This window comes from Prunus mume, linkage group LG8, assembly GCF_029339155.1.
Source record: "Prunus mume cultivar Tortuosa linkage group LG8, ASM2933915v1, whole genome shotgun sequence".
Classification (NCBI taxonomy): Eukaryota; Viridiplantae; Streptophyta; class Magnoliopsida; order Rosales; family Rosaceae; genus Prunus; species Prunus mume.
The window spans coordinates 1,894,931-1,921,326 of record NC_142705.1 but is presented as its reverse complement, the minus strand read 5'-3'; the positions used below and the strand labels follow the sequence as shown (position 1 = coordinate 1,921,326).

The 26,396-nt window shown below is 36.4% G+C and overlaps 1 protein-coding gene across 1 annotated transcript; it reads left to right on the top strand.

The window, feature by feature from the left end:
- The first annotated feature begins 788 nt into the window (after nucleotides 1-788).
- LOC148914482 (uncharacterized) lies at nucleotides 789-1,532 on the top strand. The gene has a single exon (XM_089043511.1). It carries the CDS (start codon nucleotides 981-983, stop codon nucleotides 1,365-1,367), a length of 387 nt encoding a protein of 128 aa, XP_088899637.1. The 5' UTR covers nucleotides 789-980; the 3' UTR covers nucleotides 1,368-1,532.
- Nucleotides 1,533-26,396: the final 24,864 nt, after the last annotated feature.

The following is a 26,396-nucleotide window of genomic DNA, read 5'->3' as shown; positions in this document are numbered from 1 at the left end:
TCTCCTGTTGAGGCTGAAAAACTTGTATAAAATGGAAACGATATAGTTTTGTTATTTTCAGTCAATTATAGTTTGTTATATGAAAAAATTATCACGCATTATATATGATTAATTGAATATAACAAAATAATGTTATTTCCGTATTATATAAGTGTCTCTCCTGAGGAAGTGTTGGCCTGGCCTCACCTCTTCCGTGGCTCTCACAATGCTTGCTTCCAGTCTCGCGTGATATGACATAAACAATTCGTCCATATGTTGCTGCTGCTGCATGCTACTTGGTTTCTAGACTAGATCCGATCCCAAATTCTAATTAATTTATCTTTAGAGGAATATTAATTTTCATTATCGTCTATGTAATTAAGTAATGAAAGTTGGCTGGCTCCTAATCCCAACAAGCAAAGCAAAACTCATTTGACAGTTTTTCATGCTACAAAACTTGTTAGGTGTTGTTAGTTGAGAATCTGGAATGAAAGCGCAGGCACCAAAATGTTAAAATGCATGAATATATCTGCTTTAATTCTGCACAAGGCACCATTTCATTTCTTCATTTTCAAGCTACATTAATATATCCTGAATTAATATTATGAGTTTTGTATTTGTTGGTAACTTGAGACCCTAATTTCTCTCCTAACTCTTGGTAGACACATGGACAATTGCATGCCAAGCCTCGTGGACATGTACTGAGTCCATTAACCGACCAAAACACACGGCTTCAACGCTTAATTTACTGCCGCATATGCCGATACATTATACATACATACATAGACAGCAAACCCAAAAGCTGACAACCAACTTTTGTCTTGGCACCGAAACCTTGTAGTTTTTCACTATATAACTACCCGATAGCCATATTCTATAAATGCCCACCTCTCTTCCTAGTAACCCCTAAAAACTTCTTTTTTCAAGAGGGTGGTGGTGCACAACATTATTGTTTTGTCATTGTGACCTGTTCCAAAAGGGAAAAAAATCAAGACCTCCGCATGGCCTCCACGGGAGCCGCCGCGGACGGGCTATTCCGGTGTGTTTACGAGGGGTGCATCGCAGGGTCTGATGTAGGGGTGGAGCGGAGGCCTTACCACCGCAACTGCGGGTGCGCGCTGCATAACAAGTCACGTAACAAACAATGTACGCACGGAGGGCCTAAGTGCAAGAAGGTGTCATATCCAATGAGGCGGGCTTGGAGCGAGGGCTCTTTGGCATTGGTGGCTGCTGCTTCAGCTCACTCCTCTCCCTCTTCTTCACCTGCTCAGCATCATCATGTGGTGGCGGTGGGGAGGCAGCAGCAGCAGCATCCTCAATTGGGTACTTTGTGTGATGATGATCAGGAGGAGGAAGAAGATGAGAATATTGTTTTCTTCAAGGTTTGATTTGTACTAGTCTATATATGTTGATGAGTACTAAATACTACTACTCTTTTGATCCTCATTACAAATAAGTACATATACTCTGTTCTAATAACTATCGGAGCCCAGTTGACAGATTTCACAATCTAGTTTTGTAATTATGAATCTAATTTTTGAGTACTTTCTAGATTTTTGGTGGATCCTCCTCTTATTCCTCAATCTCCTTGATTCAAAACCAAAACTGGGGATTTAGGTGCTGATATTCCATTGGAATCAGTGCCATAAACATATAAAAATGTAAACGGATATATGTCCCAGATCAGATGGGATCTTTGATCAGGTTTTTCTGGAGTTTCCTGGATCCAAGATTAAATTGCAGTGGAGTTAGGTAGAAGAAAGAAAAGAAAGGCTAGAGTTAGAGTAGTGGTCCAGTCCAGTCCAGGTTGTAAATTGTAATAATCAGCCTTTGATTGTGTGTGTGTGTGTGTTTAGCAAATAATCAAATCAAATGCGAATAAAATTATAGAATACAAATGGTGCAGCAACAGCCACACACGTGTATTCTTGGCTGGATGTCTCATTTGGTCGGCTACTACCATGTTCAATCAACACGTTCCATTCCATCCATAACGGCTTTTACCAAACAGAAACAGAGGAAAATAAAAATTAAAAACAGAAACAGAGGAAAATAAAAAGCAAACAGAAGAAATGAAAATGGCATCCATGTTCTGTTCTGATGTCCATGTGTGGTCTCACTCACACTCTCGTTTCAGAATTCAGATTATTGTTATTATCAATTGAAAATACTATCTTTTTCAAAGTCTTCATTGAAGCTGGCTTGGTTGGTGATGGTACCACAAGGAATGGGAGAGAGAGAGAGAGAGAGAGAGAGAGAAGGACAAAATGTCACATGACATAACAACAATGAAAAAAATAATGAATAATAATAATATACACAGATTCTCGAATTGCAGGGGTCTTTGTAATAAACTGTCTGCGTGTATCAAGAAAATGGTTCATTGAAGATACAAACTAGAAATCAGGTGGTGCCAAATATAGTTCTTGGTTCCAAAGCTCAGAGTCACATGTGCTGCCAAAACAAAACTGAAACAAGTAGTGAGCAAAGGAAACATCATAGACAAAGGCGTCAAGTACATGATCCAACATAGGAAGGTGGAGAACACAAAGACAAAGGACAGGAGAGGACTACATCATTTTGTTGACTGCAATGTAATCCCTAATTCATTACCATTACCAACAAAATATATATTCATATTCAATTCCTGCATGTTTGGAATGCGAATGTTAATATAGAAGAGGATCCAATCTAAGTCCTTTTAAGTAAAGCCAAAAGGTGCTCATGGGAAGTACCAAATAGCCATGCCAATGCCATTGGTTTCTGCATCAAATTCAATATAAACAGTGTTTGAACCGCAGATATTCCACTGGCTAACATATGAAGAAACAATTATTCTGAACGTAACTCCAAGAGAGGAGGTGTTTAATGGAAATTGAGTTATGGATTGCCAAGAAGTAACAAGGCTTTTCTCTTTTTATTGAAGGGGTTCAAGTCGTCCCCTTCTACATAAAACTTCTACTCTATTTATAGGAGAAATCTAAATGAATTAATTTACAAGCCGACCACTTCGGCTCGGAGCCAAGCCATTTGTATCAGATTTGTTAGACGATGAGTGGTCGGGGTTCGTCCACATCCTCTGCTCATGATGTCCCTTTTATACTTCTACTAGGGGTGGACGTGGGCAGAGTAGCCTGTTGCGCACGGCGGTAGTCTCATCTGGTGAGGTGGTGAATTGGGTAGTTTACACCTAGCTTTTGAAGGGACGTGGGCACTCTTGATGAGGTACGGCAGGTCGGCGATAAGAGGGGGTCTTGTCATCGACGTGGCTGATTTGCATCTTCTTGAATTTCCTAAGGCAGCTCAGAGTCCGAGGCCGAGAAAGATTTGCTCGTTTCTGTCGGTGTGGTGCACAAGGCTCACATGTAATGTTTTTATTGGACGAACCGGCTTGGTGCATGCCGAGTGTCAACAAACAACATGCTATTCACAGCCTTAGATGACAACATAACAGAAACTAAAGGGAAAATGTAGGGACAATCCAACAACTTGTAAAAAAAACAACATATTCTAACTATTGAAGCCTCTAGAACACTTCATCTCAATGACATAGAAAAAAATTACAAATTATTTCCCACATGTTTATCCATAAGTGATATGAATGAAGAGTCAACTTACACAGCACAGAAACCACAAATTGGGCCAATTTCTATAACTAAATGATATCTCTACGGCCATCTCTATCAATGTTGGGGCTAAACTCAAATTTTCACCATATAAAAGACAACTATTCATGTATTGCCCAATTCAAATTGTTTTTTCCTCTAACCATGCAGACTCATTGTAGCTTTATTAAATTGTTTAAGAATGATTAACCAAAATTTAACCAATTTGTTAAGAATGATTAACCAAAATTTAACCAATTTGAAAACCCCAATTATATATTAAAAAAAAGAATCTAAATATCATGTAACATAATATGACATACATAAAAACTATCAACAATCAAATAATAGAAAGATGTAGACTTTGCTATAAATCAATGGAAAACTTGGTATGTGATGAATCTGCAACTGAAAGTTAATGGGAATTAGTTTGGGCTTGCTCAGTTTTATGGGGCCCACTTTTTGTCATGATAATTTTTCCTTAGTAGATGTTGTCTTTGAGCTTAGGTCCCATTTTGTCAGGAGATAGGTGGAAGAGGTTGTAAATGACTCAAATTTTATGGCTTGAAGGCTTGGGCTAGCCTTCCATCGAGTAAGTCGGGCCATGGGCCTTCTTCTTGTTTTGTTGGGTTTGGTCTGTATTTCTATGTTTATCACCCTTCTATTGTATTGTAGACTTTGTCGGCATTCTCACTGGACAATTTATTCCTATTCAAATACCAAACACAATATATCAGAAACAAACAAACCCATTCATCTCAGCAATTTCTTGAATATCCTAATATTATTAGATGATATTAGAAACAAACAAACAAACAATATATGATAAGTTGATAAACATAACATTAATACTGAATATCCTAATATTAGAAGACCATAAACTTCCAATTGACGAATTCTTCAAACATCTGGAGAGCACTTACAACCATCTCCATGATCTACAAGTAAGGCCTTATCAGCCGAGAGGACACTCTAGTCCAAACCTAGTCCACTAACTAATGGCGAGCTTTTCTTGATGGGCTAGGCACCATTGGCCCCGAATCTATGTGCCAAATGATGATTGAAAGTGCTCTAAGAGCACCTCCAGTGGCTCAAGCGTGCAACAACAAGACTGGGTGGTGGGATCCACAAGCAAGGCCAAAGGCAAATATTGCCTAAGTTTGCTTGACGTCATTAATGACATCAGAACTTTATAAAAAAGAAGAAGAAACAAATCTATAAAAAAAACCAATAATTTCATAATTTTTTCAAAAAATAAATACTTAATCATATTCTTCACTTTTCACACTAAAATTAATGGTTTAAGTATAAAAAATAGAAAATAAATTAAAGGGAGACTTTGGAAATTTTGTAAATGGACAAAATTGCCCATATTTATTTTGGTTTCCCTTTCCCTTTGATTTGAAAGTTGAGAGATTTTTGTCTTTTTTGAAACTTTGGTTTTCAAAAAAGGCTACCTAAATTTACTTTAAAATAAATAGTAATTGCCCTTTCTCTTTGGAGTGGAAACAAAAAAAGCAAATATTCACGTAAATAGTAACAAACTTTATTTTGCCTTTGCCTCTGCCTTGCCTTTACCTTTTGGGGGTGGAGGTGCTCTAAAGGTCAGGTCGGTTGTAAAACAGAGCTGTGATCAGCTGCTGCAGTCGAAATCAAAATCTTTATTTTTGCTCATTTTCTCGTATTCGGCATGGCTAGGCTATTTACCTCAACACAATAGTTGCTAAGACGAGAAAATGGCTGTTGAGATGAGATGCTGCGACTGAGAGGAGAGGGGAGAGAGAGGGGGGCAGGGGCAATGTTGTGATTTTCAAACACGCGTGGGTTCACGCGTGCAAACGTAAAAAAATAAGTATGGATAGACAAAAGTACCCTTGTTTCTTTTTTCTTGTCAATATTTGCGAATTGGCCCCAGGGTCGTTTGTCGTATCTGAAAATAATTGCCTATTGAGGACAATATTTGATTTAAATTGAAGTTTTAGAAGGTGTCTCACGTGCCCTACTAACAGTAACAGACGCTTGTTCCTTTCCTTCTGATTATAATCTCTCTCCCAATTCCTTGGTTGGTTCTTCTTCTTCTGATGCTTGCTTGGCACGTTTTGAACCCTAGTCTGGTGGGGAACTTATAATATTTCTAGATTTGCAAAACAAAAGGAAGAATTCCAGTTAAGTCTGATCAGTGAAAGCAGCACCATTAAGAGAAATCTGAATGTACGTATACCTAGTTCTAGTTCTGTAGGGCTTGAATTGCAGTATTTTCTTTTGAGTATCTGCTGTTTGTTTGTCTGTTTATATAAGAAACTCAGTTGTTGTGTGAGATCTTGTATATTAATGTCTGAAGCTATAACTCCACTGACAAAGATATCAAATTTGAAACTCAACCTTAAAGAAAAAAGGGGAAATATCAAACACTTTGCATGCAGATGCAGTCATATGTATTCATCAACTCAAAGTTCCTCTACGACTTGATGCTAAACGGTGATGAAAAGGGTAAGCAAATGTGCAAATTTTAATGCAAGAAAGAACCATACATCGATGAAAACTTGACAGACAAAACAAAATTGAAGTAAAAACTAAAGATCCACCATCTCAACTCTAAGTGGTGCAAACTAATATAATAATTAATTAAGCACAAAACCATATTAGGTTTCCACATGAGTGATTAGTGGGTCGTTTACTTGCCTTACTTGTATAACTAACAAAAAGTGATGCTTGACTCAGACCGTTGTTTGTTAGTTTGTTGCATAGATTTAGTCACCAACCCCCTGCATAATTAATAATAAATAAATAAGAAAGAGCAGCATATACTTCTAATAACTAGTTAGGTAAATAACGTCTTCTGGATCAATCTATGCTAAAAAAGCCCTTCTCTCTCTCTCTCTCTCTCTCTCTCTCTGTTGAAAAACTAGGGCCCTGTTTACAAAGCTGAACAGTCGTCCTAGAAAGAGACGTTGTCTTTCTTACTTTGGCAAGAACCCCTTTTACTCAATAAACTTGTCTCGAGCTGAACAAGAGCACGTACCTGGGCTGGGAGGAATAGCACAAAGATTTTTCTTGATTTCTCCCACCCCCATTTATCATACATTGATGATGGATCCCCCACTTCTATAAATATATATGTTTTTGAAACGCATGCAAAAGTTTAAAAGCAGTCGAACACAACAAATACACTTAGCTACACAGCTTACCTTACACACAAATTTATACAAGAGATTGAAAGAGAAGAGAATGACTAGCGCAGGAGTTGCTGGGATGATGTTTCAGTGTGCATTTGAAGGAAGCCTGTCAATGCAGGACACCGAAATTGAGCGGAGGCCATACCATAAGAACTGCACTTGTGCTCTGCACAAGTTTAAGGGGGGTACATGCTCCAACGCTTGTCAAAGGAACATTTCCTTCCCAAAGAAACATTCATGGAGTGATGGTTCCTTGTGCATGCAGGCATCATCAACTTCCAAATTCTCCTCTCTTGTCGGCAACATGTCCATGTCCACTTCCACATCTACAGGAAACAGAGAAAGTGTGAATGGGGAATTCATAATTCGGCCTTGTCACATAGACGGTAGATATGGAGACACCTTTCAAAGTTGCAGATAACGTCTGTCTAACACAATGATGATTACGGGTGAGTTAAAAGAGATTAAAAGGTTAATTAGGAAGTGAGAAGCAATTTTATTTGTGAATAGTTTCTCATGATCTTATTCTTGTCCTTATTTAGTACTTCGATTTTGATTTTGAGGAAAATATTGTGGTTAGTTTGTTATTTTCTTCTTCCTTCTTCGTCCATGTAAATTCTACAGAGTACATAATCTTGCTGTAATTAAACGTCATTGTCGTCTTTCTTCAATACAACTGAAACTGCATACAACAGACTTATTCAAGTGCCTCAGAGTCTGACTGTTTGAGTTTATAATTGCATCGCAGGAGCCAAGCAAAATGGTTATGTTCTGTTATGTTTTTTATATTTTTAATTTATTTTAAAGTTGCAAAGATCAAATTCATCTCTAAATAGTCTTAGATAGGGCAACAGCTAAAAAAGCAAAGAAAGTTCTTAGCCAATTGAAATACGCGTATGTATTGGACAAAATGCAGGCAGGAGTTATTTGAAGTCTCTAGAGTACTATACACAAATGTAGTCAAAAACAAGAAGAGGAAAACTAGTTCCCTTTTATTTTCTTTCCTTCAAAAACAAGAAGAGATAGAAACAAGAGAAGATGTCAATGAAGAAACAGAGGTAAGTGAAGGTGAAAAGTAAATAACATTCAAACAACTTATCAAATAATTTTTCATTTTCTTTCACAGCTTTCCCTCACAAAAGTCTTCACGTCTCATTCGTAACATTTTACGTGCATCTTCTGATTACCGACTAAAAAAGAAAAAAGCAAAAAAGAATTCAGAGTAGAATAAAATTCTGTCCGTTCTTAATATGGAAGGGAGACACAAAGCCAAGAATGAGCAGTCAAACAGGTAAAATGGGCAGGTAAAAATGCATTTTAATTAGTACTCTCTCTGGAGTGTAAATGTGCTGCTAAAACGGACAGAAAAGCAATGTGGAAGTGAAATCCCATTTGTCTCTGTCACAAAACTAAGTGAGAAAACGATGCTCACTTTTATAATCTGCATTTTCCAATTTCAGTAATTCTTCTGCTACAAAGCAGCTCACAGCAACAAAAGATGAAATTGCAAGATTATGCATGTCAGAATAACACAATCTAGAAGGAATGGCAACAAACCAAAGCCACATCATGCCATGGATATTGGTGAAGTACTTTGATAGATCATCTATAGCATCAAACTTTGGCTAATCATCCTCTTTACAAAACCCTCAATTATTTAGCCAAAAATAGAGTGCAGAGAAGTGAAATTCTTATTTGGGTGTGATAAAAGAATAAAATATAAAACTCTCATAGTCAATAAAGCATATAATCAAAGGACAGCAGAAATCTGTGCCAAATACCAAGTACATGACAATACTCCTTTGCAATTTCATTTTAACATCTGCTGTATGTTTAAATAATAATAATCAGCTGGATCTTGTATGAAGCTATAACCTATGCAAAGCTCCTCTAGGACTTGATGCTAAATAATGAAACTAAGGGTATGCAAATATGCAATGCAAAGAAAAATAAACTGTAGTAAAAACCAAAGATTCATCGGCTCAACTCTAAGTGGTTGAATCTAATATAATAATATTGAAAGAGCACAAAACTATGTTAGTTAGGTTTCCACACGATTGATTTGTAGGTCCCTTGTTTTGCATAACGAAAAATGATGCTTGACTCAGACCTATGTTAGTTATTTGCATGGTGTTAACCGCCAAGCATATGCATGCCTTAATAATAAAATGAGCAGCCTTTCTAACTAATTAGCTAAATAACTTCTTCTGCGGATCAGTCTATGCTAACGGCCTGAAACTCAACTAACTAATACTTAATTAGATATCGAAGCCAAGCCGAAAACCAAAAAAGCCAAGCCGAGCTTCTCTCTCTCTCTCTCTCTCTCTCTCTCTCTCTCTCTCTCTATGTGGAAAACACTAGGGTCCTGTCCTGTTCACAAAGCTGAACTGCCCTAGTAGAAAACGCTTGCCTTGCTCTGCTTTCCACTACTAATTAGGCTTGTCTCCAGTGGGAGCAATAGCACAAAGATACTTTCTTGATTTCCCCCACACATAATTTATCATACATTAATCCCCTCTTCTACATAAATGCTTTAGAGGGCATGCAAAAGTTTCAACGCACTCAAACACAACACACAATTGCCGTACAAAACTCACTTAGCTACACTTGCTTACAGGCAGCCTTAACATAAAATACTTTAGAGACTCAGAGAAGAGAAAAGAAAAGAGAATGACTAGCGCAGGAGTTGCTGGGATGATGTTTCAGTGTGTGTTTGAAGGAAGCCTGTCAATGCGGGACACTGAAATTGAGCGAAGGCCTTACCATAAGAACTGCAGTTGTGCTCTGCACAAGTCCAAGGAGGGTGCTTGCTCCAATGCTTGTCAAAGGAACATTTCCTTTCCCAAGAAACAGTCATGGAGTGATGGTTCCTTGTGCATGCAGGCAGCATCAGCTTCTTCCAAATTCTCTTCTCCTCTCTTAGGCGACATGTCCACGTCCACTTCCGCATCCACAGGAAACAGAGGAAGTGTGAATGGGGTTCATAATTCAGCCTTGTCACATAGACAATAGACAGAGGCTTTCAGACGATTTCTTGATCATACGACTATGATTATGGGTGAGTTAGAAGAGATTAAAAGGTCAATTAGGAAATGAGAAGCAATTTTAATTGTGAATAGCTTCTCATGATCTTATTATTGTCCTTAATTAGTATTCTACCTTCATCATCCATGTAAATTCTACTGTAATTAAACTTTGTCCCATTTCTCTCTTTAATACCACTGAAACTGCATACATGCAAACAGACTTATTCAAGTACCAAAGAGTCTGACAGTCTACTTTTATGTATTGGTGACAGTCTACATTCCACAATTTATACCTGGCTCTAGAAGTCATTTATTTTCTTCCCTTTTGGTAGATAGCTTAGAAGTCATTAGTATTTTCAGCCAAGGAAACTATGTTTTGCTGTTCCTTCTTAAAAACAATCTAGCTTTCCTATCGTTCTGAAAAAATTCTGTGAAGATTATCGTTTATTAGGTTTTCCATAGGGCAGCAACAGAAAGGGCATAGAATTTCTTAGGCAGTTCAACTACATATGTGAATGGACCAAATGCAGGCATGAGCTATTTAAATTATCTAGGCCATTGATAATGCTATATGCAAATAGAGGCAAAACTAGAAGAAGAAAAAGAGTTTCCTTTTCTTTTCTGCAAGAATTGCTACCTAGGCTATGCTACAAAGAAGATCAATGGTGGTACTGACGAAAGATACCTCTTTCTCTTTCTCTCAGAGGCATAGATACCGTCAAATGGAGAAGGTAGATTCTTCTGATCACTTCGACAAAGTTTTTACCCGCCATCTGTTACAAATATCTCAGAATTAGGAAAAACCATGGACATGGCAGAGGCTAACATCGGGTGTAGCCGGTCGGCTATACTACTTCCACGAAAAATTAATAAAATCGAGTTAAGCCGTACGGCTATAAAAAAATTTAAAAACCGGGTATAGCCGTGCGGCTATAATATTGTAACCCGCCTAGCACTAATGCGCCACGTGTAAAAAAGCAGAGCCGAACGGCTATACGTTTTTATAAAAAATTGCAAAGACAGGTACCGCCGGGCGGCTATACATTTATTTAAAAAAAAAAAATTGGCAAAACAAGTAGTCGGCTATATGATTTTTAAAAAAATTTGGATAAAATCCGAGTGGGCTATACTTTAAAAAAAAACCGAGTGCAGCTGAACGGGAATACTATTTTTACGAAAAATTATGGAAACGAGTATAGCCGAACGGCTATATTAAACAGTACAGCCGCGCGGCTATACATATTTTTTCAAAAATTAGGACACTCGTATAGCCGACTGGCTATGCTATTTTAAAAAAATTTGAAAAAAAACCGGGTATCGCCGGACGGCTATACTATTTTTTTAAAACAAATACCAAGTATAGCCGCACGGCGATACTATTTTTATGAAAAATTAAGAACAAAACCCAGTAAAGCCGACCGGCTATACCATTTTATTTTAAAAATTAAAAATAAAGTTTAGCCGCACGGCGATACTATTTATTTAAAAACCAAAAGGACGCGCCCTAGCCGGCTATGTGTCAACAGAGGTGGAGCCGCCCGGCTATACAATTTTTAAAAAAATTAAATTAAAATACCGAGTATAGCAGGTCGGCTGTACTATATATATATATATATATATATATATATATATATATATTGAAAAAAAGACCCGCCTAGCTTCCAGTGACAAGAAAAGAAAAGAAAAAAAACCCTCAGCAATAATCTTATCCATTTATGGGCCAAATTACAGAAGGAAGAAAACAAGGAAACACCATTTGCTAAATATGAAATAAAAGAAAAGCATATAGCATAGCAACAACATGTTTGTTGTTTTGGATGAAGTAGCAGCAACATGTTAGATGATGAGTTATTGTCATCATCAGCCACGGTTATTGTTGAAGTTGTTTGGAAGCGAGGGCGGGGCGGGGAGGAGGAGGAGGAGGAGGTGGAGGATCGGGAGCAGGAAGTCTCATGCCTGGTTGTTGGTTTGCAAGTGGTGATTTTGGACGAAATGGAGGTGGCCGCCGTTCTCTCAGTTCCGTATTAATTATAATAACATTCTTATCATCTGCAACTGCAAGCAACGCAATGCAACACTAATGAGTTAATATATAGAATCAGATATATGCACCAAATTAAATTAAATGAGAAATATTAACAGATACCTGCTGCTGCTGCTGTGACCAGACCTAGCTGCACGGTGAACATGGCAGCTGCAACTAGAAGAACAACCACCAGCGCTTAGGCGCCTATGTGTCAAAATAAGTAGAGCTGCGCGGCGATATTATTTTTATGAAAAATTAATAAAACCGGTATAGGCGCCTTATGTTTTCTAACTCTAACTGAAGGAAGGAGAGAGAGAGAGAGAGAGAGAGAAGATGTCAATGAATAAAACAGAGGTAAGAGAAGATGAAAAGTAAATAGAATAAAAACAAAAGATTTCTTTTATTTTTATTTTTAATTCTCATTTTGTGTACTATTTCACATCTTTCTCTCCGAAAAGTCTTCAACGGGGGCATAGAAAATGCCACCATCTCTCACATTGTGAATTTAGGACCCTCAACCATTGTGAGTTTCGACAGAAAAAGAAGTCATATGCTCTGTTTATCTTCTAGGACGCCGGTAAAAAAACCTTGAAGGGTGTATCACTTGTGTCTCTGCGGAAACAGATTAGCAGAGCTTTTTGGACAATACCAAATGGTCCAAACAAAGATATCATGCCATGGATAACTGTGGCTAATCACGCCATTTATAAACTCCTTAATCGCTTAGCCAAAATGAGAGTGATCAAGACAAGTGAAAAGCCACATCTGGGTGGGATGAAAATTGAAAAACAAAAAATTATCATGGTCAACCATAAAGCAACCGATCAGTGAACAACTAACTGTGCAAAAATACAAGATACACAACAGCTCTCCGGCGTTCAGAAATATAAGTTGTCTTGTCTGCAAGTTATATGTGCTAGGGGTAGAAAATGCCAACGTTTAATCAATTTTCTAACCAATTCAAAGTTCCTAAACTGTTAGACAACCATTAGTCCCAAAAGTTAGGACACGCAAATTCACGTCACGTGCACCATACAAACTAGTAAGGAAATGCGGAATAGCAACTGAACTTAGGACCACTTGCAAAGTATATGATACCATTTCAAAAGCTTAGGTGTTGGACAAATAATGTATATCAAACTTGCAGCAAGCAAATATGCAATGCAAGAACAAAATGATGAAAACTTGAAAAACAAAATTGAAGTAAAAACTAAAGATCCAATATCTCAACTCTAACTGGAGCAAACTAATATAATAATGAAATCACAAAATCATATTAAGTTTCGACGAGAGTTGCGTTAGATTGGCGGGGATGTCGTTTACTTGCATAACGAAAAAATGATGCTTGACTCATACATTTGTTAATTAATTAGCTGCATAGATTTAGCCGTCGTCAAGCATGCATAATTAATAATCAAATGACTCTGAGCAGCCTTTTTATAACTAATTAGGTAAATAACGTCTTGCGGATCAATCTATGCTTAAAAGCCTCAAACCCCACTAATACTTAGATACCAAGGCCAAGCCGTGAAACAAAAAGCCAAGTCTATGACATGTGTGTGCAAAAACTAAGGTCCTGTCCACAAAGTTTAACTACCCTAGAAAGAAACGTTTGTCTTAGTCTCCTTACTTTGGCAAGAATCCCATGCTAAACTTGTCTCGAGTTCACCAAGAGTACGTGGGAACAATAATAGCACAAATATTTTTCTTGATTTCCCCCACACCATTTTTCATAACTTGTATATAAATGCTTTAGAAAGCATGCAAAAGTTTCAACACACTCAAACACAACACAAGATTTCCACACACAAACACTCTTGGCTACACTTGCTTACAGCCAGCCTTAGCATAAAATAGTTAAGAGACTCATAGAAGAGAAAAGAAAAGAGAATGACTAGCGCAGGAGTTGCTGGGATGATGTTTCAGTGTGTTTTGAAGGAAGCCTGTCAATGAGGGACACCGAAATTGAGCGAAGGCCTTACCATAAGAACTGCAGTTGTGCTCTGCACAAGTCCAAAGGGGGTGCTTGCTCGAATGCTTGTCAAAGGAACATATCCTTTCCCAAGAAACATTCATGGAGTGATGGTTCCTTGTGCATGCAGGCAGCATCAGCTTCTTCCAAATTCTCTTCTCCTCCCATAGACAACATCTCCCTGTCCACTTCCACATCCACAGGAAACAGAGGAAGTGTCAGTGGTGTTCTAAATCCGGCCTCATCACATAGACAATAGACAGACACCTTTCAGAGTCTAGCTTGATACGACGATTACAGGTGAGTTAGAAGAAATTAAAAAGATTAATTAGGAAGTGAGAAGCAATTTTAATTGTTAGTTTCTCGTGCACTAGTTACTCAATATCAAATTGATTTGGGGAATTATTTCTTCCACCACAGTCCATGTAAATTCTACTGAGTACATATTCCACCTGTAATAAAACATTGTCACATTTCTCTCAGATTTGAATACAATTGTCTGAAACTACAACATGCCCTTCTCTTCCCCATTCTACACTCTACTATTTCTTTACATAACATTCTAGATTCTATACAATCTTCACATATACAATTAATGTATGTTGTGAACATCGTTTCAGCTCTAGAACAGTACAAGTCAATAGCATTTTTTAGCCAAGCAAAGTTGTTTTGTTTTGGTTTCCATTTTGACTTTTCTTTTCTAGTGTCCCTTGTGTTGCAACAAAGTTGCCAAGATCAAATTCATCATTAGTTAGCTCGCATAGATACCCTCAAACGAAGAAGATGGAATCTCCTGATCACTTTGATAAAGTTTTTCTTGTTGTTTCCTGTTTTCTAACTAGAACTGACGTAAGAGAAGATGTCAATAAAAAATAAAAATAAAAACAGAGGTAAGAGAAGAAATATTAAAATATTTTCATTTTCATTTAAAAATTATTTTGTACATTCTTTCACATCTTTCCCTCGAAAAAGTCTTCAATGGAGGCGGAGACAATGCAGCCATCTCTTACATTGTGAGTTTCACATTGTCGCAGTGTTTTTACATCTTTGAGCCCCTTTCCTTTCTCACTTTTTTTTTTCAATCCAAAGAATAAAAATAAAAATGCCATATATATTTCTTCTTCTAGGATACCAGAAATAAAAAAAATTAAAAAATCTTGTTTCAGATTATGTCACTTGTGTCTGTATACTGTTGGCAAGGACTGTCTCTATAAAAGAAGACATTTCCTGATTACCAAAAAAAAAAGACAGTAGGATGAAATTCTATCAGCTCTTAATATGGAAATGAGACAAAAGGCAGATTACCTCCAAAAAAGAATGAAATTGATCAGTCAAACAGGACAAATATCCTTGGACAAACCAAATGCAATTCAATTTGTGCAGAATGTTGCTTAAACGCACAGAAAGGCAATGTGGAAAAATGAGAAATGATGCTCACTTTTATAATATGCATTCCCAACAGCACTTCCTTCCTCCCAATTTAAGTTTTCTTCTGCTATAAACGACGAAATTGCAAGATCATATCAGAATATGTGGCTACTCAGTTGTTTATTGTATCAAACTATAACTTCTAGCTAGACAAAGATATCAATTCAAAAGTCAGCCTTAGTGGCAACTGGGGAAATCTCAATTGTACGTACAAAACTATATGTGCTACGAGTACCAAATGCCAAAGCTGGATTTAATTCTCGAACTAATTCACTGCTTCAACTATTAGACAACCACTTGCCCCGATAACTTAAAATCCCAGACGTGCAAATCCGTCATGCATGCGGAGAGCCACATGAGAAGAGAGAGACAAACATATAGGTGCAGCTCCACTGTGCACCTTAGAAACCAACAAAGAGGTGAGAAACTTGGAAAGCAAATATGCAAAGCAAGAACATTGGATAAAAACTTGAAAAACCAACTTACAGTAAAAAATAAAGATTCATCATCTCACCTCTAAGTGGAGAAGGCTAATATAATAATGAAAGCACAAATTCATGTTAAGTGTGCAAGTCAGTGATTGGCAGGACAATAACTTGTATAACGAAAAGTGATGCTTGACCCAGACATGTATGTTAGTTGCATAGTATTAACCGCCAAACATTCCTAATAATAAAAGGAGCAGCCTTTCTAACTAGTTAGGTAAATAACGTCTCTGCGGATCAATCTAAGCTAACAATAAACCGCACCAATAGTATACTTATTACAGATACCAAAGCCGAGCCGCAAAAACAAAAAGCCAAGTCGAGTATTTCATATTTCTCTGTCTCATTCTGCAGGAAAATTAGAGCCCTGTTCACAAAGATGAACTCTCCCTAGAAGAAAACGCTTGTCTTGCTCTTTTTTCCACTTTGCCAAGAACCCCATTACTAATTAAACTTGTCTTGAGTTCAACACGGGTGCGTCAAGGCAATAGCACAAAATACTTTCTTGATTTCCCCCACACCTAATTTATCATACATTACTCCCCTTTTCTATTTAAATGCTTTAGAAAGCATGCAAAAGTTTCAATACACTCAAACACAACACACAATTGCCATACACAGAACACTTAGCTACACTTGCTCACAGCCAGCCTTAACATAAAATAGTTGAGAGATTCAGAGAAGAGAAAAGAATAGAATGACTAGCGCAGGAGTTGCTGGGATGATGTTTCAGTGTGTGTTTGAAGGAAGCCTGTCAATGAGAGACACCGAAATTGAGCGAAGGCCTTACCATAAGAACTGTAGTTGTGCTCTTCACAAATCCAAAGGGGGTGCTTGCTCGAATGCTTGCCAAAGGAACATTTCCTTTCCCAAGAAACATTCATGGAGTGATGGTTCCTTGTGCATGCAGGCAGCAGCTTTTTCCAAATTCTCTTCTCCTCTAGTCGGCGACATGTCTACGTCCAGTTCCACATCCACAGGAAACAGAGGAAGTGTGAATGGTGTTCAAAATCCGGCCTTGTCACATGGACAATAGAAAGACACCTTTCGAAGGCTAGCTATGATTATACGATGATTACGGGTGAGTTAGAAGAAACTAATTAGCAAATGAGAAGCAATTTTAATTGTTAAGTTTCTCATGATTTTATTCTTGTCCTTTAATTAGTACTACCACTCCAGCATTTGTACTCAAGATCAAATTGATTTTGACGAAAGTGGGTTAGTTTATGAATTTCCTCTTCCTTCTTCCTCCATGTAAATTCTACAGGGTACATATTCCTCCTGTAATTAAACATTGTCACCTTTCTTCAATACAACTGAAATTGCTTCGTTACATACACCAGAATTATTCAAGCGTTAATTTCATTGCACAAAATTTCTAAGATGAAGACCATTGTTAATTAGTCTTACATTGGGTAACAACAAAAAGAGCATAGCATTTCCTAGGCAATGATCAACTGCATGTATGTATGGACAAAATGCAGGCATTAGTCATTTGAACTTTCTAGATTCTATGTAAAGAATAGAGGCAAAACAAGGAGAAGAAAAGTGTCTTCTTTCTTTTCTTTTCTTTTCTTTTCTTTTTCCATATACTTTTAGTTTAATGCACAATAATTGCTAACAACTCTACAAAGATGATCGATGGTGGCAATTGATGCTCTAGCATTCTGATGAAAGGTACCTCTCTCTCTCTCTCTCTCTCTAGATACCATCAAGAAGAGAAGGTAGTTTCTTTTGATCACTTCGATGAAGTTTTTATTTTTGTTTTATGTTTCCTAACTAAATGAGAGAGGTAGAAGAGAGAGAAACGAGAGTTTTGAGAAGCTTTCAATTATATTTTAAAAAACAGATATAAGAGAAGATGAAAAGTAAATAGAACCAAAATGAAATATTTTTTATTTTAAAAATCATTTCCCTCGAAAAAAGTCTTCAATGGAGGCAGGCACAATGCGACCACCTCTTGCATTGTTTTTGTAAGTGTGAGACTCATTACAAGGCTGCCAACTCTCACACAAGTTGGGTGAACGTGAAACCTACAAACACCATGGCACTCTTGCGAAATGTCATATGCTATGCTTTTCTTCTAGGATATCAGAAACAATCTTATATTATGTTTCAGATTATATAACTTCTCACTTGTGTCTGTACAGAAACAGATTAACATTTGCCACCACACGAAGATATCAAATTCAAAAGTCAACCTTAATGGCAAATGGGGAAATATCAGTTTTATTAAACAAATATAGGTGCAATCTGTTGCTTCACGTATAGTTATATGTGCTAGTAGTACAAAATGCAAAAGTTTAATCTAAATTCTCTAACTAATTCAAAGTTCCCATTATTAGACAAGCACAGGCTCCAAATAGTGTATGGCCAGAAAGGGACAAACATATAAGCGCAGCCCCATACGTCAATTGCAAACCAACAAAGAAGTGGAGAACACGGGTAGAACTTAGGATCACTTGCAAAGAATCTCTGATACCATGTCAGTGATCCCATAAGTTTAATGTGTTGTGTAATAGATCAACACTGTATGTCAAACTTGCAACATAAAAGTTTATGCTAAATTGGTGAAAAGGGTAAGCAGATATGCAATGCGAGAACAATATATGGAAACTTCACAAACAAAATTGGAGTATAAACTAAAGATCCATCATCTCAACTCTGAGTGGTTGAATAACGGAACAGTGATGCTTGACACAGACCTATGTCACTTAGTGGCATAGAATTAACCGCCAATCATGCTTAACAATAAAATAAACAGAGCTTCTAATAACTAGTTAGGTAAGTAACGTCTTACGGATCAATCTATGCTAACAACCTGAAACCCCACCAAATTAATAATTTGATACCAAAGCCAAGCCACAAAAGAAAAGGCCAAGTCGACCACTTCTCCTTTTTGTCTCTCTTTCTACCTTGTTTTAGTCTCCTCCCTACTTTGACAAGAATCCCATGCTAAACTTGTTCGAGTTCAACAAGGGTACGTGGGAGCAATAGCACAAAGATACTTTCTCAATTTCCCCCACACATAATTTATCCTACATTAATCCCCTCTTCTATATAAATGCTTTAGAAAGCATGCACAAGTTTCAACACACTCGAACACAACATATTTAGCTACACATCCCACACTGCTGCTCGCAGCCTTCTACACAAATTAATACAAGAGATTCAAGAGAACAGATAAGAAAAGAGAATGACTACAGTGGGAGTTTCTGGGATGATGTTTCAGAGTGTGTTTGAAGGAAGCCTATCAATGCAGGACATGGAAGTTGAGCGAAGGCCATACCATAAAAACTGCACTTGTGCGCTTCACAAATCCAAGGGGGGTGTTTGCTCCAACGCTTGTCCTCAAAAAAGGAACATTTCCTTTCCAAAGAAACTGTCATGGACCGACGGTTCCCTGTGCATGCAGGCAGCATCCACTTCCACATGCACTGGAAATAGAGGAAGTGTGGCTGGGGGTTCATAGTTCGGCCTTGTCACGGACTATAGATAGACACCTTTCAGAGGCTAGCTTCATTCGATGATGACAGGTGAGTCGGAAGAAATTAATTAGGAAGTGAGAAGCAATTTTAATTGTTAAAGTTTCCCATGATCTTATTCTTGTCCATAATTAGTACTCCTCCAGCACTAGTACTCAGCATCAAATTGATGTTGAGGAAATATTGGTGCTTGTGGGTTAGTTTCTTCTTCTTCTTCTTTCATCCAAATGTAAATTCTGCGGAGTAAATTTATATTCCTCCTGTAGTTAAACATTGTCACATTTCTCTCTTTAATACAATGCAACTCAAACTGCATACATACAACAGACTATCGAAGTTCACATGTTCTTCTATTCCTGATTCTACACTCTACTCTGTTAACATTCTTTCTGCACTGGCACAGTATATGCCTCTACTACAACATTAGCATTTGAACGAAGCAAATTTTGTTTTGTTTTGTTCTTTTTAAATATTCTAGCCTTCATTGTATTTCACACAGTTTTCAAGATGAAGATCATTGTTAATTAGATTTACATAGGGCAACAACAAATAAAGCAAGGCATTGCTTAGGCAATTCAACTACACGCATGTATCATGTATGGACAAAATGCAGGCATGAGTTATTAAAAAATTTTAGGCGTTTTATAATTCTATATAAAATATAGTCAAAACAAGGAGAAGAAAGGAGTTTCCTTTCCTTTTCGTTCTTTCAAATATTTTTAGTTTAATGGACAAGAATTTCTAACTACGATACAAAGAAGATCGATGGTGGCAATTGATGTTGTAGCATTCTGATACAAGTTACCTCTCTCTCTCTCTCTCTCTCTCTCTCTCTCTCTCTCTCTCTCATGCATAGATACAATCAACTGGACAGTGTTCGATGAAGTTTTTATCTTTCTTTTATGTTTTCTAATTAAACGGAGAGACAGAGACAGAGACAGAGGTAAAAACAACGTTTATAAATAAAAAAAACAGGGGAGAGAGAATATGAAATATAACTAGAACTAAAACAAAACAAGACAAAAAATTATTTAAAAGCAAATTTGTGAGTCTAGGACCTACGAGTAATTGTTATACATTGTATCTTTAAGTGGTGGGCTACTCCTATTCCTCTCTAGAGGTTCTTCCAATGCAGTTCTACTGTGGCCATCTCTCACCAAACCAGTTAACTATGTAGCAAGGCAGATTGATAAACCAGAATGCAGAGAGAGTGAAAAGTAAATAAGCCAGTGAATCACGAATGAAATCGTACAAGGGTCTACTACTGAATAGCATCACTAAGTAGGTGGGTTTGAGCTTTCTGCAGATTTTTAACATTTCGGATTTACCTGCATGAAACACTCAGTAAGCCAAACTCATTGTTACCATTGACATCCTTTCACATATCACATAATGCAATGTTAAAAATTCTTTCACAAATGCAAATGGCATGCCAACGTCTCTGTTGCCTGTCTCGTTAGGTCAATAGATCTGTGATTTTTGGCCAATACCAAACTAGCAGGCCATATAATGAAAGCAAATGTATAGTACACATATTGTACAAGTACGCACGTATTTTAATGATTATTCAATATCAAAGAACGAAAAACAAAGTCCACAAAATAATTCAAAACAATTAATTACTATTTACCAAGTAATTTACGAAATCAGTAAAATATTTAAATATTCACTAAATAAATAATAATTAAAACATAATTACTAATTAAAGTAATTTAAAAAAGCTAAAGTATTACCTAATTACATGTATTAAATTAAAGAAGTTGGCCAAAAAACAAAGTAAAGAAACTAATTTTATATTTTAAAATTTTAAAAATAAAAGGCAAAACAACCTCTCCCGACGAAAGTTTCAAGAAATTTCGCACAGACAGATCTCTCCGACGAAAATACTGTGACGAAATTTAGTTGGGAAAACCTAATCCGGCAAATTTTGTCGGCATAGACCTTTGCCAATGAAATTTCGTCAGGAGAGGTTTTCTTAAAAAAATAAATATAAACTTAATATCTTTAGGTCAATAATTTTAAAAAAATTATTTTCAGTAATTGAATAATATCCTAGCCTGATTTAATTACTTTCATTAGTAATTATGTTCTAACTATTATTTCTCTAAAGAATAATTTGTATTAAATACTAATTATTCACTAAGTAAACAATAATTAAAATATAAATAATTAAAAAAGAGAAATTCAGATTATGGTATTTATAGAGTATAGCCAGGCGACAGTACCTTTAAAATATTCTATTTGTAGAGTATAGCCGCCCGGCTATACTCTTTATATCTAATGGGTGCCTTTTTGTTTTTTAAATTTTGTCTCCATGATTTTCCTTTGTCGATAAGACTAGTCTGCGTAGTATGCATTACGTTTAGGCCATTACCAAGGTATAGCTATTGTCCCCCTTTGATTTTTACTTTCTTAGAGTTATTACCCGGATAAAGAATTTTGCATTTCCCCATTTAATACTCGTATTATACACGTACATACGTATTTTTCAATAATACTTATGTTTTCCGTATACATCTTAAAGACTTGTTATAATGAAAGGAAACATATAGTACATGTATTGTACAAGTACGCACATATTTTAATGATTATTCAATATCAAAGAACAAAAAACAAAGTCCACAAAATAATTCAAAACAATTAATTACTATTTATCAAGTAATTTACGAAATTAGTAAAGTATTTAAATATTCACTAAATAAATATGAATTAAAACATAATTACTTATTAAAGTAATTAAAAAAAAGGCTAAGGTATTACCTAATTACATGTATTAAATTAAAGAAGTTGGCCAAAAAGCAAAAGTAAAGAAACTAATTTTATATTTTAAAATTTTAAAAATAAAAAGCAAAATAACCTCTCCCGATGAAAATACATATGCCGACGCAATTTCGTCGGGGGAAACCTAATCCATCAAATTTTGTCGGCATAGACCTTTGTTGACAAAAGTTCGTCTAGAGAGGTTTTCTTAAAAAAAATAAATATAAACTTATTATCTTTAGGTCAATAATTTTTTTTAAAAAAATTATTTTTAGTAATTGAATAGTATCCTAGCCTGATTTAATTACTTTCATTAGTAATTATGTTCTAACTATTATTTATCTAGTGAATAATTTGTATTAAATACTAATTATTCACTAAGTAAACAATAATTAAAACATAAGTAATTAAAAAAGAGAATTTCAGATTATAGTATAGCCGGGCGGCCGTACCTTTAAAATATTCTATATGTAGAGTATAGCCGGGCGGCTATACTCTTTAAATATCTAATCGGTGCCTTTTTGTTTTTTAAATTTTTTCTCCATGATTTTCCTTTAGTCTGGAGCAATACTCATTACGTTTAGGCCATTATCAAGGTATAGCTATTGTCCCCTTTTGATTTTTTACTTTCCCAAAGTTATTTAAAAAGGCACCCATTAGATGATTAAAGAGTATAGCCACGAGGCGATACTATACAATAGAATATTTTAAAGGTACGGCCGCCCGGCTATACTCTATAAATACCATAATCTGAAATTCTCTTTTTTGATTACTTATGTTTTAATTATTGTTTACTTAGTGAATAATTAGTATTTAATAAAAATTATTCATTAGAGAAATAATAGTTAGAACATAATTACTAATGAAAGTAATTAAATCAGGCTAGGATATTATTCAATTACTGAAAATAATTTATTTTAAAAAAATTATTGACCTAAAGATACTAAGTTTATATTTATTTTTTTAAGAAAACCTCTCCCGACGAAATTTTGTCAGCAAAGGTATTTTCATTGGGAGAGGTCTGTACTGTGCGAAAGTTCATGAAATTTCGTCGGGAGAGTTTGTTTTGCTTTTTATTTTTAAAATTTTTAAATATAAAATTAGTTTCTTTACTTTTGTTTTTTGACCAACTTCTTTAATTTAATTGTAATTAGGTAATACTTTAGCCTTTTTTTAAATTACTCTAATTAGTAATTATGTTTTAATTATGATTTATTTAGTGAATATTTAAATATTTTACTGATTTCGTAAATTACTTGGTAAATAGTTATTAATTTTTTGAATTATTTTGTGGACTTTGTTTTTCGTTCTTTGACATTGACCAGTGGGGTCTCCCACTCGAATTAAGTAACAGAATGATCTTCACTAAAGCCGAGAGAGAGAGAGAGAGAGAGAGAGAGAGAGAGACACTACTAAAACCAAATTGATGTTGCATAGAAAGAGTCACGATATAATTGGTAACAAGATTAGTTAAAAGACGTTATTACGGAGAATGCTATGCTAAAACTCCACAATTACGACTGCTAAAGCCAATCTATTTGTCTTGACTCTCTTAACTTAAGTCCCTACATTGAGGAGCTGAATTTCTCAAACATAATTGGCTTCTTGCCTAACTACCTTGACAAGACCACATGAAAACAAAGCCAAAAAGAACAACGTTTTTTTGGCAAGAACCACAACCATAGCAAACTTCTCTTGAGTTCAACGTGCCTACAGTAAACCTCTCTTGAGTTCAACGGGACCATCCTTGTTCTATACAAATACGTAACAAAAGCACTTCCAAAAAATGTAAATGTAAAAAACAGCAAGCAAGATTTTAAAGAAAAGTAAATCACACATATGCTCATTTGCACTTGCTCATAAAGCTTAGGAAAAAGAGAAGTAGGAGGGAGGAATGGCCACCAGAATAAGCTGCGATGATAAAAAGTTATAAAAAAAAGCATCTCATCATAATTTCTTCTTTTGAGAATGGAACCGGGCTTCATTTCCTTTTTCTGCATGACGTCACCCCTCTGCCATACAAAGATAAATCCAGGTCATCCTACTGGCACAAGGAGTTTCAGTTTAAACAAAGGCCCGGTTCCAATCAAATAAGTTACAAAGATTTGTTTCTGGTGAAGCAAACAAGGTTAGTTAACTTAATTCACAACTTCGTACGTAGAATGAGTTTCAAAGCCAAACCAAGACCAAGCAACGTTCTACTTTGATTTCTAAGTTGAATGCAATCTGTCTCTTTCCTCAAAGGACTGAATCACATAGAAGGTTTCAGAAGAGAAAAATATAAATAAAAGAAACTAACACCACTTCAAAATAGAGTCGTTGTCGAGACTAACAACGTAACTATAAAAACCCTATCAAACAAGTTAAAAACGTTAACAGCCTCCAAAATCCAACAGTAGCTTCAATACCATGCCAAACAGACAAAATCCAAGTCAAGGAACCCTTACGCGCCTAGAACTTGATGTCAAATATGCAGTGCAAGGACTATCGATGGAAACTTGACAAACAAGAGATCCACCATCTCAACACTAAATGGTGCAATTTAATATAATAATGAAAGCACACAACCATATTAGAATTCCCCGTGAGTGATTAGTGGGTCGTTGTATAACGAAAAGTGATGCTTGACTCAGACCTTTGTTAGTTTGTTGCATAGATTTAGCCACCAACCCTGCACAATAATATAATAAAATGAGCAGCCTTTCTGACCTGTTAGGTAAATAAGGCCTCTGTGTATCAATCTATGCTCTTGCCAAGCCAACAATAAATCCGACCAATACTTATTAGATACCAAAGCCGAGCTGCAAAAGAAAAAGCCAAGTCGAGTTCAAAGCTTATAGAAAAAAACCCTCGGCTTGCTCTTTTTCCACTTTGGCAAGAATACCATACTAAACTTCGTGGGAACAATGATATATAGCACAAACATTTTTCTTGATTTCTCCCACACCCCATTTATCATAACTTGTATATAAATGTTTTAGAGAGCATGCAAAAGTTTCCACACACTCAAACACAACATACAGCCATACACAAACACTTGGTGGCCACTCTTTGTTCACAGCCAGCCTTAACATAAAATACTTGAGAGACTCAGAGAGGAGAGAAGAATAGAATGACTAGCGCAGGAGTTGCTGGGATGATGTTTCAGTGTGTGTTTGAAGGAAGCCTCTCAGCGCGGGACTCCGAAATTGAGAGAAGGCCTTACCATAAGAACTGCAGTTGCGCTCTGCACAAGTCCGAGGGGGGTGTTTGCTCCAATGCTTGTCAAAGGAACATTTCTTTTCCCAAGAAACAATCATGGAGTGATGGTTCCTTGTGCATGCAGGCAGCAGCTTCTTCCAAATTCTCTTCTCCTCTAGTAGACGACATGTCCACGTCCACAGGAAACAGAGGAAGTGTGAATGGGGTTCATAATTCTGCCTTGTCACATAGACAATAGACAGAGGTTTTCAGAGGCTAGCTCGAATTATATGGTGATTACCGGTGAGTTAGAAGAAATTGAAAGGTTAGTTAGGAAGTGAGAAGCAATTTGAATTGTGAAGTTTCTCATGATCTTATTCTTGCTCCAGCACTAGTACTCAAACATCAAATTGATTTTGAGGAAATATTGGTGCTTTGTGGGGTTAATTTCTTGATTTCTTCTACCTTCATCCAAGTGTAATTCTACTGAGCACATATTCCTTCTGTAATTAAACAATATTGTCACCTTTCTTCAATATAACTGAAAATACCAGTTAAAATAGCAGAACGCTGTGTTTCACTAACCCTATATCTTCACCTTTTTTTGGACGAACCCTAACCTCACTTATCTCTCCTCTCTCCGCCTCCATCACCTCCCATCTCTCTCCACCATCGTCTCTCATCTATCTCTGCCTCCGTCATCTCCTCTTGTGCGCCCTTGAAATAAGGTGAGCCCAGCAGCATCAACAAAGAAAAGAAGAAAAATTCAAAGATACCTCTGACGAGTTAGAGAAGAAGCCGTCGCCGCCACTGGTTGGGTCTAGAAGAGTAGAGAAGCAGCCACCCGAACCCGCCAAGGCCTCCTAGGAGGGCGCCCAAACGCCGCCTAACTCCCTGGCGCCTACCCCGTAACGTTTAGAGTGAACTCGCGGCGGTGTTCTCCCGCCTAGGTCAATTTTTCAAAGTTTCTTCTTCTTCTTCTTCTTTTTTTGTGGTGGGGGTGAAGAGATAAGAAAACATGTAAAAACAGCATGAAAGATGAAGAAAAAATTATTTTTAATTTTACTCAACAATCATTTGATATTAATTTGTCCTTACCAGCCCTTAAATGTCATATGAATCATCGGATTTTTGACTGGCATTGGCCTAGTGCATGAAAGCACTTGTGACAATAAGAGTAGAACGGAATTGTTTCTGTTCTTAATATGGAGAAGACATAAAGCCATGGCAGAACTAAGCTGGTGGGTGTTGAGTTTTCTGCATATTTTTAACAT

Bases quoted from the DNA above. Each gene is read 5' to 3' on its own strand.
- LOC148914482 (XM_089043511.1), top strand. From the start codon at position 981: ATGGCCTCCACGGGAGCCGCCGCGGACGGGCTATTCCGGTGTGTTTAC.